This window comes from Bombyx mandarina, chromosome 26 (genome assembly GCF_030267445.1).
Source record: "Bombyx mandarina strain Sakado chromosome 26, ASM3026744v2".
Lineage (NCBI taxonomy): Eukaryota > Metazoa > Arthropoda > Insecta > Lepidoptera > Bombycidae > Bombyx > Bombyx mandarina.
The window spans coordinates 2,410,179-2,426,117 of NC_143232.1; the positions used below are offsets into that span (position 1 = coordinate 2,410,179).

Genomic DNA, 15,939 nt, shown 5'->3' on the forward strand with positions numbered 1-15,939 from the left:
GTATTCTAAAAAATAATGAATGAAGTGTGTGAATGAGAATAATCAAGAGAATGTTACGAGAGCAGAGATGATGTATGATAGAAATGAATGAAGAAAGGAGACGTACTGTGCCGAGATATTTTTCAGCACATCTCTGTATGACCCCACTTGCGTGAAAGTTCAAATATTGATGCCATTATATTGTCAGCTTAAGATCGATCCATTGGTGAGACGTTCTAAAAACACAGTTTTAGTGTGACATACAGTTTTGTCTAAACTTAATGACTCGGTGAAGTCGTCGTGGCCTAAAGGATAAGACGTCCGGTGCATTAATATCATGCGATGCACTGGTGTTCGAATCCCGCAGGCGGATACCAATTTTTCTAATGAAATACGTACTTAACAAATGTTCACGATTGATTTCCACGGTGAACGAATAACATCGTGTTATAAAAGTCAAACCCGCAAAATTATAATTTGCGTAATTACTGGTGGTAGGACGTGTTGTGAGTCCGCACGGGTAGGTACCGCCACCCTGCCTATTTCTATCGTGAAGTGGTAATGCGTTTCGGTTTGAAGGGCAGGGGAGCCGTTGTACTGTTAAAAGCGAGACCTCACAACTCATGTCTCAAAGTGAGTGGTGAAATTTACGATGTAGATATCTATGAGCTCCAGTAACCACTTAACATCAAGTGGGCCGTGACCTTGTCCACCCATTTAAGCAATTATATATATTAGATATTATAATTTTAGGTTCTTTTTATTGTCATTAATGGTAGCCCACTGCTACGGCCGTGTATGAAGATAATATTATACCTTGATACTTCACATGTCTGTCACTCTAGTTTTGTGACTTTAATTAATTTGTGCTCTAATTTCGTCAATGTTAACACCCATCCATATTGACAGATCAGAGAGCGAAATCTCAATTACATTATACAACAATTTTCTCACATGTCAGAGCGTAACGACTGATGACTTAACAGAATGTTGGTATTTACCCGGGTGGGCTCACGTTAGGCCCATTAATAACGATGTTTTTAAAACTTTAAATGATATACCTTAAAATGGGTACCTGTTGTAGAATTTGAACCACGACATTGACACGTTAATGACACTATTTGTAAATTATGAAGAAATATAGCTGGGTTTGGTCCATTTACAAACATAAAACAAGAATGATTTCCAATTTTAAACTCTACAATGAAAATCCTTCTTCAAACAATCTTTGAAAAGAATGGCAAGTGATTGACAATTCATTCCGAGGAGATACATTTTTTTTTTGTTTTTTTTTATTGCTTACATGGGTGGACGAGCTCACAGCCCACCTGGTGTTAAGTGATTACTGGAGCACATAGAAAGAACTCTACAACGTAAATGCGCCACCCACCTTGAGATATAAGTTCTAAGATCTCAGTATAGTTACAACGGATGCTCCGCCCTTCAAACCGAAACGCATTACTGCTTCACGGTAGAAATAGGCAGGGTGGTGGTGCCTACCCGTGCGGACTCACAACGCGTCCTACCACCAGTAATTACGCAAATTATAATTTTGCGGGTTTGACTTTTATAACACGATGTTATTCCTTCACCGTGGAAATCAATCGTGAACATTTGTTAAGTACGTATTTCATTAGAAAAATTCGAACACCGGTGCATCGCATGATATTAATGCACCGGACGTTTTATCCTTTAGGCCACGACGACTTCGACGACTTTTTAAGTAAAAATATTTCAAAACTCTCTTCCATTATGTAAACTACCAGCTATATACATAGAATTGTGACGAGTAATAGTTTTTGAGTAGCTGAATTTAGGTACGAATTAATAAGTGAAATCGCAGTTTTTGTCATTTTGACGAAATTTATTCAAGAGCAAGAGCAAGTAGCGTTCTGATTTATGTACGAGCGTGTACAACATACGAACAAGAATTTCTTCGACCTGATATTTAACTTTTACTTTTTATTATTCAACTTTACAGCTTTCTTTTGAGTAACCTCAGCTTACGATGAACTTTATATAATAAATATGGTTCGTTTCGATTTGAAATTATCGAAGCATTGTTATGCAAGCTCTCAGTTCGAAAATTCAAATCCTTCTGCAAGATCGCAACATCAGCTAGGATATTTTATTATAATTTAAATAATCTGGTTTTGGCGAATTGTAGAGTAGATAAAACTACTTTTTAAGCTTCACACCATTTGTAAATTGTTGTACATTCGAAATGTGAGCTTTATTAAATATAACAAAAATAAACACAAGATTAAACCATATAATTATTATAATTTTAATTAATTAATATGGTTATTTAGTATCAATTTCCGTGAGTCGTACCGATTACTATTTCAAGAACACTTAAAGAAGCCGATACTAGTATATCTTTGATTTCATATAATACATTAATGTGTTTTTCGATATGATTAATATCAAATCCGGAATAGACCGCCACTGGCTTTCGAAAGAAATATTAGAATTTCGGACTCACCAATTGAAAAACCTGTGAGTCAGATAAACTTAAGCTCGTTTACTATAATCAAAACAATTTTTTACAATTGTTTTAGCTGTCTTCATTCATAGAGGGAACCACACATTACAACTTATCAAAACTACATGCTCTAATCAACAAACACAAACACCATTGTAAATATTAGATTATTAGAATTATCCAACAGTTTCACGGAATCAAAAGTTTCTCCGAGCATCAATCAGTGGTTTCTATCCAAACCGCGTCTGCTCAATGAACTAGCGGTCCTAGGTCACACGACAGTAGGCAGCGGTTTAGCTTTGTTCCTGGAATTGCTGGCTTCTATGAGCCACGCTGACCACTCGTCATCATTGGGCCATATGCCCATTTGCTCATCAATAAAAACTGACTTTGCTAGTGCGATTTGCTCATAATATAGAAATATATAGGCCACCGTGGCTCTACACATATTTTTTTTATTTAGCGATTCCTATACCCGCTATGCAACTAATTTCCGGACCAGGCGTCTGATATGAGTCTATGGTATGCACCCGTACGCCAAGACTTATATAACGCAAGTAATAATAACTTGGTATTCAACACGTGGTATACAATTGGCGATGAAAACAGTCAGCAGGGTTTTCTAAACGCTAAAAATCACAGCTGAATGCATCAGTCGGTTTGTCAAAACTAGCGCTTACTAATTATTGATTTAAATAACCCAGGATACATGGTCGGTCGCAATTTCAATGGGTGAAATTTTGAGAATGAGAGAATCTGTCTGGGTATGGTTACTAGAGCATAATATTTTTTGTTTTATGTTATCACAATACTGAAATGAATGAAATTTCGAATAAGGTATATATTTTTTAAACGTGTAATGTAGGGTACGAATTTCCATAGATAATATCTAAAGATACGACTTTAATTTTAATAAAATGTTTTAAGATCTTAATTAATTGATTATTCACATTAAAAGTTGCGATAACTCAGTAACTTTAAGCTCATTATTAAATTTGATAAATTATTTTCATCTTGATATCAAAAATCGTAAACAAATTTCAATCTACGCAAATGCTTTTTTTATCGCGTCGATTACGAAACTCCATACACATAACCTTGAGTCATGACTTTGAACTCACGAGTTACAAAGCCCAGAATATTCCATTACAGTTAGAATTACAATTGAAATATCAACCTTTGTTTCAGATGACACCACCACAAAGTAGACAAAGACTAATAACCACTAACAGCTGACCACGATTGTAAAATGGCATTGAAGACTTGAAAAGACTCAAGGAACAATGAAGCCGATAAAATTAGACACAATGGTGAAAGTAATTGCGGTGACGACGCTCGTGTTGCTGTCCACGGGCCGGACGGACGCCGAGTCCGCCTACAAAACGGGACTGAGACTTGTCGAGAAGCTTTCCGGGGGATATTTTAATGACGTTTATCGAAACGGGACGTTTAGGACCGGTCACCAACTGTGGGACAACGTACTGAACCAATGCACAGCGGAGCCCAGCGTGAGCTGCTTGCAAAAAAACTTTTTTTGGTACTTAGACGATCGCTTCCGGATGAACAATGATTTGAAAGTGAGTGACAGTGTGTGCTTTAAGCGGAACAATGTGGACCTGGACAGGGTGAGTGCGGATGACGGGGTTGATGGTGCAAGGAGTGCGGACGATAATGAAGTGGAGGAGGATGAACCAGGTAAGTCTATTACAGTTTTGTGTATCAAACCGGGCAATTGTGTGGACGAGCTCACAGCCCACCTGGTGTTAAGTGGTTACTGGAGCCCATAGACATCTACGACGTAAATACGCCACCCACCTTGAGATATAAGTTCCAAGGTCTCAAGTATAGTTACAACGGCTGCCCCGCCCTTCAAACCGAAACGCACTACTGCTTCACGGCAGAAATAGGCAGGGTGGTGGTACCCACCCGCGCGGACTCACAAGAGGTCGATATGAATATACGTGACGCAAAATGAAGATGCTCAAGCAAATAGCAAGCCGGTGTGGGTCGGTACCACCATCCTACCAGAGTGACCATTTTTACATAATTAATTATCTCTAAAAGCTTTTAAAACAAAAAATATATATAACATCAGTAAATTTATATATTTGAGGATTTTTACATTAAAACCCGTAACATAATTTATGCTGGTGAATATAATTTTAATCCTTATGTGGCTATTATATATAACAGTTACACAATAAGCTATTGTATTTTCAAAAGCTTCGCATCCAAATGTAATCTTTAAATCTCACTCGACAAAAACGACATTAGCATATCAAATTAGCTGTTTTGCTTTCTCCGGGCGTATCAATACTTTCCATTTCTAGAATGTAGTTTATATTAAAAACAACAACAACTTGGTAATAAAATTACAATTAATTTTGCAAGACCATTAGTGAGTCAAATCTACAGTTACTGCTCCGTACTAGTCCGTACTGATAGAGGTTTGAAAGCACGGCCGTTATACAATAACAATGGGACGACAACCTCATGTCTCAAGGTCAGTGGCTGCATTCATGTTGCGATGCCCATGGACCCCAACAACAAGTTAACAACGGGCCGGCCGTGAGCTTTTATTATCTTACATCGTTAATATGTAAAGTGGGGGAAGAAAGTCCTCGAATGGAGGCCACGGATGGGTACAAGGAGCGTGGGGCGTCCTCCAACCAGGTGGACTGACGACTTAGTGCGCACGGCGGGAAGTCGTTGGATGCGGAAGGCGGAGGACCGCATTATGTGGAAGGCATTGGGGAAGGCCTGTGTCCAGCAGTGGGCAGATAAAGGCTGATGATGATGATGATGATGATGATGTTAATATCCATTTTCAACATTGATATACATATTATTGTTACCTATACATTTATATTAACTAGTGGTTGTCCAGTGGTCGAAATTTTTACTATAATTAATTAAAATTATTAGTCTGAAGATCATTATAGTTCTATTGTCACATTTCTATAATAATTATTGTTTTTATTATAGCAGTTTTCTAATAATCATCTATAGACAAATAATATCAAAGATAAACAATATTAACAATAGTAATCTATACTCAATTTGATCACATATTGATAAGCAATATAGTGTGTTTAATGTTTTTTTTATTGATTTAACGTATTGTTCATGCATAATTAAAAAAAAAAAAAAAAAAAAAAAAAAAAAAAAAAAAAAAAAACTATTCTGCACTACCTCTTTATATTCTCTATAAGTGTGCGAAATTTCATACTCCTCCGTCCGCGCAATTTTCGTTAAAAGGGGTCAAAGTTTTTACTTCATATATTAAATATATAGATTTTATAATTTTATATAATAGGCCAATCAACAAAAAATATTTGTATGACGTCTATTAGAGCACTATGTTATTACTTATTTGCATCTAAATCTAGTAAAAACTCATGCAACCAAACAAGCCAACTGCTTCCCTTTCGTCCCAAACTCTTCTTCTTCTTTCTTTCCTATTACCCTCTGCTGGGGTGTAGGGCTCGCGTGAATTCCTTCTATTTACATCGGCCTTGGGCAGTCTGTTCTAGCTTTTTTTTTAATTGCTTATATGGTTTCACGAGCTCACCGCCCACCTGGTGTTAAGAGGTTACTGGAGCCCATAGACATCTACGACGTAAATGTGCCACCCGCCTTAACATATAAGTTCTAAGGTCTCAGTATAGTTACAACGGCTACCCCACCCTTCAAACTGAAACGCATTACTGCTTCACGGCAGAAATAGACAGGGTGGTGGTACCTACCCGCGCAGACCCACAAGAGGTCCTACCACGTCATGCCCAAGACGCCTACCTCCTGCTCCACCGAGCGACGCCAAGTCGTCCCAAACTCTAGGCCACTGCTAAATGATCCGGCGAGAATATTTCGTGTATAATACACACATTTGATATGCCCGATCTATTAGAGAGCTTGGCCCTCATGTCCTCCGCATCCTCTCGTCCGCATTCCTCGAGTCTTCGCTTTACCTAAGGTTGACATCGGCCAAACCACAACACATATCGTACGTTCGAAAGCGTCTTACTTGGAACGTCTGACATAAAATATTATTTATGACGGCCCTCGCGTATAATTTATGTGTGGTTTTGCAAGTTGCATTGTTGAAACAGGTTGGCTTACTGGCCTAGAAGTAGAATTGAGGATTTTATTGGTTTTTTTTTCGCAGTAGATGAGTGGAAAACTATAAAGACGTCTGCTGTTGCATACTGTGTACGTCGCAACATTCCCTGAAGCATTACAAATTCTTAATTGTATTCTTTAAAAGTTGTTCCACGACTAAAACCAGAACGCATGACTGTTTTGCGACTTTTGCTCAAGGCAGTTATACCCACCTACCGAACTCACGATACCACCAGTAATTAAACTTAATAATAATTTTATTAATTGTGGACAAACCCCAAACGATGATTTGGCTCTTAGCTAAGATCCTCTATACTACCGAAACCGGAGATTGTTTTATTTTTATTTTATTGTTTGATGTTTGGACGAGCCCACCTGGTGTTAAGTAGCTACCGGAGCCCATAGACATCTACAAAGTAAATGCCGCCACCTACCTTGAGATATACGTTCTAAGGTCTCAGTATAGTTACAACGGCTGCCACATCGAATGAATCGTGTAAGAATGTGAATAGACACAAAAAACATTGATTTTCAATTATATGTAAACGGATATATGAGTCGACTATTATCAAAGCCGGCAATGTGACTTTTGGACAATTATTGGTAAATCAGAAAAACGAATTATTGACTTTGTATTCCATTGGCAGTCACAAAACTCTTCTGAACGACATCTTAGATAAATAACAGGTTAAGTATTAACCTTTATTTAATGCAGGTTTTGAACCGTATTTTTTGAAGGAAACGATTATATTCAAATCAGTCTGTATTGACATATCAATAACATTTTTTTGTCCAAATGCACAGATTGCCACCTTTGATAATAGACGACTCATATAGTAGTGGTAAATAGGAACAATGCGCTCGCGTCGTTTCCGTAACATCAAAGATGCAATATTCTCATAATCATTATAGAAACTGCATGATTTCTCGTAACGTGGGATGCAACGTTGATAAGCAAAAAACACGAAGCCTTATTACTATAATTCTGAAATGCTTCTATGAAATATATCACTACATCTTGCTCTTAGTGAGGCCCAATGCACTAACACAACCAAGAAGCTGCAATAAATCCAGGTTTCTAGAACCTGGAACTCCCTATACAGAATGGGCTGTAATACAGCCATTATACGACACCATTAAAAAGTAGACCTTATGTGTCAATGTGGGTCAATAAGAAAAGGTGATTACTCCTGACATCGGAAGCCAATTTTTTTTATTTATTGCTTAAATGGGTGGACGAGCTCACATCCCACCTGGTGTTAAGTGGTTACTGGAGCCCATAGATATCTACAACGTAAATGCGCCACCCACCTTGAGATATACGTTCTAAGGTCTCAGTATAGTTACAACAGCTGCCCCACCCTTCAAACCGAAACGCATTACTGCTTCACGGCAGAAATAGGCCGTATGTTACCTACGCGTGAGGACTCACAAGAGATCCTACCACAACCGAACCTTTTATGAAAAGTTTAATGTTAAAAGTTTAAAAAAAAAGTTTAATAGTTTTTCATATGACTTATATGATTACTTTTCAATGATGTTGATCATAATGACAACCTGAACTATAATTTTTAAAACGACTTTATTAAAATCAAAAATGTCTCATCCCAAAATGCTCTCATCTATATCAATATTGGAACTGATTAGGTACAATTTGAAATACTGCAATATCACAAGTCTAATGTTGTGAAAGCTACTACAGACTATGTATCAGAGTTCATTAACAATATCAGCACTAATTATCGTGTAGTAATTGAAATTACTCCTCTGCATATTGTCGCTTAGAACAATCGAAAAAGTGGATCGTGAGCACATACGTCACTAAACAGAAAAAAAACAGGTGAGATGTATCGGAAGTCGCAGCGCTATGGTGTCAAATGTATAAGCGCATTGTGCCACTTCGCTTTGGAAAGTGAGTGGATATATGCGATAAAAATTCACGCTGAGACGCTCTCACTGTTTTTAATTTCCCAAAAAAACCGGGAAAGAAGCTTCCTTACTCTAATAAGTCATATTATTATGGTGAGACCTTGTCTTAGCAATAGTTCTATTTATTATACTATATGTGTACTGATTTAAAGACGTTATATGGTACATATTTGTAATGTAAATAACGTGCTCACTATACTTGAATTTTTTTTAAGACAAACCCTAAACATCTTGGTGGTTCTTCTCAGTAGTTAAACTGCATTCCGAATCGGTGGCAAAGTCATGACGATTCAAAAGCAGCTGCGAAGCTTTCACAGGCGTTTTTAAAGTTTGAATAAAAAACTTATTTATTTATATCGTGAACTGATACTGATTTGAACCGGTTCTAAATCAGGATAAGTTTATTTAATGTTTGTTACGTCTGAACTTGGAAATTACTCCGTCACTTGGAAAATTTCGGGGGATGCGCGATATATCGGCCATCAGAGTCTTTCTCGGAGCGTGGTGCAAGAGAGACGATCAAAACTTGTGTCTGAAGTGGAGAACTCTCTGGGGCGAGTCTCCGAATGGGGTGAATTGAACTTGGTTCAATTCAACCCGATAAAGACACAAGTTTGCGCGTTCACTGCGAAGAAGGACCCCTTTGTCATGGCGCCGCAATTCCAAGGAGTATCCCTGCAACCTTCCGAGAGTATCGGGATACTTGGGGTCGACATTTCGAGCGATGTCCAGTTTCGGAGTCATTTGGAAGGCAAAGCCAAGTTGGCGTCCAAAATGCTGGGAGTTCTCAACAGAGCGAAGCGGTACTTCACGCCTGGACAAAGACTTTTGCTTTATAAACCACAAGTCCGGCCTCGCGTGGAGTACTGCTCCCATCTCTGGGCCGGGGCTCCCAAATACCAGCTTTTTCCATTTGACTCCATACAGAGGAGGGCCGTTCGGATTGTCGATAATCCCATTCTCTCGGATCGTTTGGAGCCTCTGGGTCTGCGGAGGGACTTCGGTTCCCTCTGTATTTTGTACCGTATGTTCCATGGGGAGTGCTCTGAGGAATTGTTCGAGATGATACCAGCATCTCGTTTTTACCATCGCACCGCCCGCCACCGGAGTAGAGTTCATCCATACTACCTGGAGCCACTGCGGTCATCCACAGTGCGTTTCCAGAGATCTTTTTTGCCACGTACCATCCGGCTATGGAATGAGCTCCCCTCCACGGTGTTTCCCGAGCGCTATGACATGTCCTTCTTCAAACGAGGCTTATGGAGAGTATTAAGCGGTAGGCAGCGGCTTGGCTCTGCCCCTGGCATTGCTGAAGTCCATGGGCGACGGTAACCACTCACCATCAGGTGGGCCGTATGCCCGTCTGCCTACAAAGGCAATAAAAAAAAAAAAAAATTTTTTATTTGAAAATGGATACTTTCAGTATTGGTCCTTATGAAATAATAATATATATTTCAAATAAATGCACACTTTGGTTTTCAGTGACTTCATTGATGTATTTTACTGTCGAATAGGGTTTTAAAAATTTTTCATTATTCTAAACATATATATAATATGTGTACATTTAAATTTAAGAAATTAGCACCATTTAAGACTATCACATCCATACCGTTATTGCATTAAGTGCAATTGATTTGTTAGTTTTTTATTTGCAAAGCTTTACATGGGTGAAAGACTGTAGAGCCCATTGGCATCATAAGAAGACAAACAAAGATGTTTCAATTAACACAAATTCTCGTTGGAAATGGCGAACTTGATTATTTATGAGGTCTGTCTCATGGATATTGAAACTTCGACTTCGTGTCTCAAGGTGAGATGCGGCACACGTGCGTGATATGTATCGCTTTAGGTAATCACTTATAATAAGATAGGTCGTGAGCTCGATCAACTTTTATTAATACTGTTATTTCAATTCACAGATTCTCCATTCGAAGAAGTCACAAATGGCTTATACGATAAAGGAGTCAACTTTTTCATGACTCACGACATGACCTTGACCTTACCGGAGTACTTCTTCCAAGGGGCTACATTAAAGATAGCCCCCAGAGCTTTGACCAAGTCTGGGGCTCTAATCCATGTAGATTTAGAGCCGAGAGAAAACAAGAATGGCGAGGGAAGGATATTCTTGCAGAAGATCAGTAAGTAAAAGTTTTTGCTGGGCATTGACGGATGATTCCACGGCTCGGCCGCCAATTGCGGTAGGCAGCGGCTTGGCTCTGCCCCTGGCATTGCAGAAGTCCATGGGCGACGGTATCCACTCACGAAGCCTACAGGGGCAATAAAAAAAAATTGGTCTACCATAGACATAAAATAGATGATTAAAGGTGGTATAAGCTGTACTTACTCTGAAGGTATCATCAGAAGACACACAATCGCGGTTCATAAGAAAGAAACACGTTTAATAAAGAATCAAATGTGTTTTTATTTATTTAAAGCACAGTATAGACTAGTCTTTACGAAGTTATTTATTTTAGTTCATTAGTTCGAAACGACCTCTTTCAATTGTAATCCAATTTTGGTGGACAGTTTTACTTAATTAAAAAACTTTTTTTTTTCTTAATTTTTTTATAAGTTAGAATCTCAAAGCTTTCCAGATTTTTATGTTGATTCCCCACTTATATCCTGAACTGTTACAACTACAAAAAAATAATAAATAAGTTCAATGACATATTTTGGCTCAATTTTTATTTTTTAACATATTTCATAGATTTTATAAGATCCCAAAATTTTCAGTACACCGTTTTTTTTTTCAACAATATTTTTTGAGCCTTGGAAAAGAAAATAATCGTCACGTTAAGTAAAACCTAGCAATTATGCAAGTTTGAACAGTAAAAATTTCGATTAATCATAAAAAAATTAAAAACAAAATCCAGTTTTTTTTTTAGTCAGGTTTAAATTAGCATATTACATTTTAGAGAAAATAGCTCCATTAGAATTTCAAGGAATGTTATGAATGTAACTAAAGAGAAAAAAATAATTACAGAAAAAGCAATTAAGAAGAAACTACTGACAGCCCTGATAGCCATAGTGCTAGTGGTCAAGCTGATAGCATTGAAATTAGTGTTTGTCCTACCTCTGATACTGGGAGTGACCACAGCCAAAAAGATGTTCCTGAAGCTTCTGCTATTCCTGTTTCCTGCCCTAAGTCACATCTTCAAATTGTGCTCGTGGTATCACCAAAACTACCACACTACGAAATATCATCACCACCATCATTTGATCACGCATCATCACAAGGTAAGGCTTTTTGTTGCCTATTTTCAATACTCAATATATATTTTTCAAATAGGTAGTGTTTTTTATGGATTGTTGTCGCTAAGCATAACCTAATAGAGTGATACAAGATAACACAGCCATTTCAGAGTGACATACTCGGCAGTCGCGTTTTTTTATATTATAATAGTTCGGAATTGGGTAGCAACTCATAAAAAGGTAATTGTTTGAAAGTGGTGTTTAAAAGTCCGTAAGAACGACGCTCTTGTCTTCGACGAAAGACTTCATAATATCAGTAGATACTATTGAAGAAAATTGGTGCGAGGATTTTGTCGTACAGAGAACATTCGCAATCTCCACTCATGTTGGGCGATTGCGCATTGTTTTTTTAGTTGAAGATTCTATTGCTTCCATGCCTGCCGAGCACACAATTCTCCTCTCAAGGTAGTTCCAATTAAGTAAAGTCTGCTATTGAACACTGGACCACTGGTTGTCTAGTGTGTCCCTGTCCTCATACGACGTAGAGATGCCGGTGCCATATAATACGGTCACGCTCCACGGCATTTTAATTGCTGCCACATTTTCTTTTCATTATCATATGGAACGAACGTTGCGTGATTAACATAAGCATGCCGATCTGTGATTTGTTGCGTATTCCTCATTACTAACTTTCTTGTTAATCTTACAATAATGTACTCGGAGTATATTTACTTTCTGGTGATAATGAATACTGTGAACGAGCATGAGAAGCTTCGAAATGGTTTTACAATCAAAGCAAAATAGAAAAAGGTCAATGCCAATTGTTTTGTCATTTTTTTTTACTGGTGTTAGGACGTCTTGTGAGTCCGCATGGGTCGGTACCACCACCCTGCCTATCTCTGCCGTGAAGCAGTAATGCGTTTCGGTTTGAAGGGTGGGGCAGCCGTTGTAACTATACTGAGACCTTAAAACTCATATCTCAAGGTGGCTGGTGACATTTACGTTGTGGATGTCTATGGGCTCCGGTAACCACTTACTTAATTTTTTTGGTTTTAGGTACATCTACAATATTTCAGTAGTTCTGCGTTACGGCTCCAGCTTCGTTCATCTGCTTAGCTTGTCATTACGGATAAAGCTAGTCGCCTGATAGATTTTCATATTTACTTCATATCAGCCATTGCCTTACTTACTTGTTACAACTTAAATAAAAAATATTTAATACGTTTTACAGGTACCACATGCTCCAGTTTATGGCCATCAAACCCACGGGTCAGTGCTGGTGAAGAATCATGGGCAGAATAGCGCGCCTGGCTTCGAGCACTACCCACAGGACTGGGAACTGTCTGGACCAGGGCTCGGCAGCGAGTAAGTGCGCTCAAATTCACTGTAATATACATGTGGAGTTTTCTATTCGCGTTGGGCCAGTTAAATAGTTGATGACTTCACACAAACTTGGTTTCTATTACGTCTTTCTTAATTGATGTAAGTAAAAAACAAACGTCTTACGTCTTCAAAGTTACACCACGTTTGTCCGCCGTCACGTCCAGTAACTAGACTCCTCTCGAATAAAAAATTAAGCTATGTGTTCAGCATTCATTCGCAGTATTCTTCTTACTTCCTAACACGACATCTCCTATCTCTCTCACTCAGTCATGCTCTATATCTGTCATTCATCCATACCGTTCCGTGCCATTCCCACATACATATTGGGGCGTCGCGTCGTAACTCCGGGTCATATTTACGAGATATTAGTGATAATTATCTGTTCGACTATTGATTAGAAGAGACGAGTACTCCACCCCGGCTTCTTCAAGCTACTACTGACCTTTCATCATCATCATTTCGCCTCATTAGTACTCTTATCATCTACCTATAATTCCTAAGCCTACGATCCTACCATCATTACAATCCAACACAGCGGTGCTACCTATTTCTGCGCCATATCTGTATTATGTTCAAGTTTACATAGTAATAGAGATACAGCCTCTCTGACACTGCCTCTAAAGCGTCAGTTTTTGGTTTCCAAATAGTCACCATCAGTCGTGGGCGACCTACGTGGGCTCGACTGCTTGTGTTATTCATCGCCGACGTCACCGATGAATCTATATTTATTATATATAAATTTACGAGTACGTCTGTTCGATCTGAACCCAGCCCCCTTGTAGCAGCCTAGGGCTCCAGCACGAGGGGCCAGTCGAAAACTTGCCGCAATCCGCGATGCCATATGTATTTTCTTAACAAAATATTGGCTTATCACTCACGAGAATCGATGATCTCGTCGAATCATGCCGTATCAGTTAGGATAGGAGGCTTCAGGGTGTAGATGTGGTAGGAAAAAGATGGGATGGCAAAAACCGTAGCGAGACCGACCCGCGCATGTTTCTTTCCGTCCGAAAAGAAGTGACAGATGTCAAGTCGCGAATGCTCCGTCACATCGCGATCAGTGTTGCCATGGTAAAAACTCAAAACCCCCAGATTGGTTTCGAACAACATCAATGTGAATATTTATTATCTTACTTTGACAGACAACGAACGATTACTTGATGCCTTTAAACAACAATATAATAACTACGATGTCAACAATTTGTACACAGTAAGCATTACGAGTAAGCAAACTTTACAAAACTTACCGTTAGTACGGTACGGCACGTGTCCCGCCTGTGGCTACATTGTGTGTGAGTGATTGTATTCACAATAGCTCACGGCTATGACGGGCTTGTTCACGAACGTGGTATAATATTTGAGAGTAGCTATTACGTTATGTCATTTGTTTCAAAGCGATCGAAATATTCCACACTAGCTTTTGCCCGCGACTCCGTCCGCGTGGAATAGTTACTTTGGCATAACGCTAAATTTTACCCCCACTTCATTTACGTAGAAAGTGATAATATTTTTGAATTATAGAATGCTAAGTAGTTATTTAAACCCCTATTTTGAAACATTCTTTATTGGTGCTTCACTTGTATTGGCCTTACCGTGATGTTATAAAATATAGCCTATAACCTTCCTCATTAAATGGGTTATCTAACACTGAAAGAATTTTTCAAATCGGACCAGTAGTTCCTGAGATTAGCGCGTTCAAACAAACAAACTCTTCAGCTTTATAATATTAGTATAGATGTATAGCCCCGGATAAGTACGTTAGAAGACTAAAATGCTACGTGAAAAAACACAATAGGCCTTAGTTCTTGGCTGCTTTCCCAATAATCAACATAAAACTATTTTGGATTTCAATTCCCAATTTGGATTTCATTTCCAATTCTCCAATCTGGGGTCGTATTGTCAATATTTCGACACACTTCAACGCGTTAACGTCAGCCATTGAATTTTCAACCGCGTCATCTAGAATCAGTAAGGGGAAACTGGTTGATACCATCAGCACCTTATATTGTTAACGGTTCTAAGTATTAACGCGATCAAAACTGCGATCTGTTGAGCACAAGCAGGATCACACAGCAGCTCCTAGACATTGAAAATTAGCTGAGTTTAATTATAGCTTTTGTTTTTAGGTATCTCGGATCGGATATACACCGCAATGCCATAGCCAGCTTTAAACCTCACGTGAACGACGCTAATGATATCAATGCGTGGGGCCTCGGACTCCCTCCAGGTGAAGTACTCATTGGTTTATTATTGTAACATCGCCATGTCTTCACAAGACTGCGCAAGTTCGAACAAAAAACCAAATGCCCAACCGCGTAAGCACCTAATTAAGAAAGAGGTCAAATATTCCATAGATATCCAAAGTGGTTTATAAGAAGGGCTTCTGGTTTTTAGTACCATGGGTTTTAATGAGATCTTGTCATTTCAAGACCATTGGAACTACGATTTTAAGATTAGCAGCAACCAGTTCTGACGTATATTTGCTAGCCTCTTCAGTAACAAAAACAAATCACGTTAAATCTCCAGGTCAATCAATGAATGTTGGTGAATACAGCAGCAGCAACCTGATGCCGAAAGTGGTGGCTCCAAATATACCGCAGAAAGTGCCAATCGCTAATATTGGAAATGTCGCTAGGTAAGGTAACTCGCACAGTTATTAAATTAATACAACTAATTAATCTATATATATAAAAATGAATTGCTGTTCGTTAGTCTGGACCAATTTGACTAATTTTGGTCTTAAATTATTTGTGGAAGTCCAGAGAAAGTTTAAAATGTAGATAAATATGAAAATGCTCGGAATTAAATAAAAATAACAATTTTGTTTTTCCTTTGATGTGTCCCCGTCGGAC

At 38.5% G+C, this 15,939-nt stretch overlaps 1 protein-coding gene across 1 annotated transcript in view; it reads left to right on the forward strand.

Annotated features, from left to right (window-relative positions):
• The window catches only part of Osi17 (DUF1676 domain-containing protein Osi17), a 44,168-nt gene that overhangs the window by 23,599 nt on the left and 4,630 nt on the right, over positions 1-15,939 (forward strand). Inside the window, exons 2-7 of the mRNA XM_028187749.2 lie at positions 3,653-4,159; positions 10,432-10,650; positions 11,496-11,749; positions 12,936-13,069; positions 15,214-15,314; positions 15,614-15,722. Of these exons, the coding sequence (XP_028043550.2) occupies positions 3,748-4,159; positions 10,432-10,650; positions 11,496-11,749; positions 12,936-13,069; positions 15,214-15,314; positions 15,614-15,722 (1,229 nt within the window). The 5' untranslated portion in view covers positions 3,653-3,747. The remainder of the gene's footprint in view (positions 1-3,652; positions 4,160-10,431; positions 10,651-11,495; positions 11,750-12,935; positions 13,070-15,213; positions 15,315-15,613; positions 15,723-15,939) is intronic.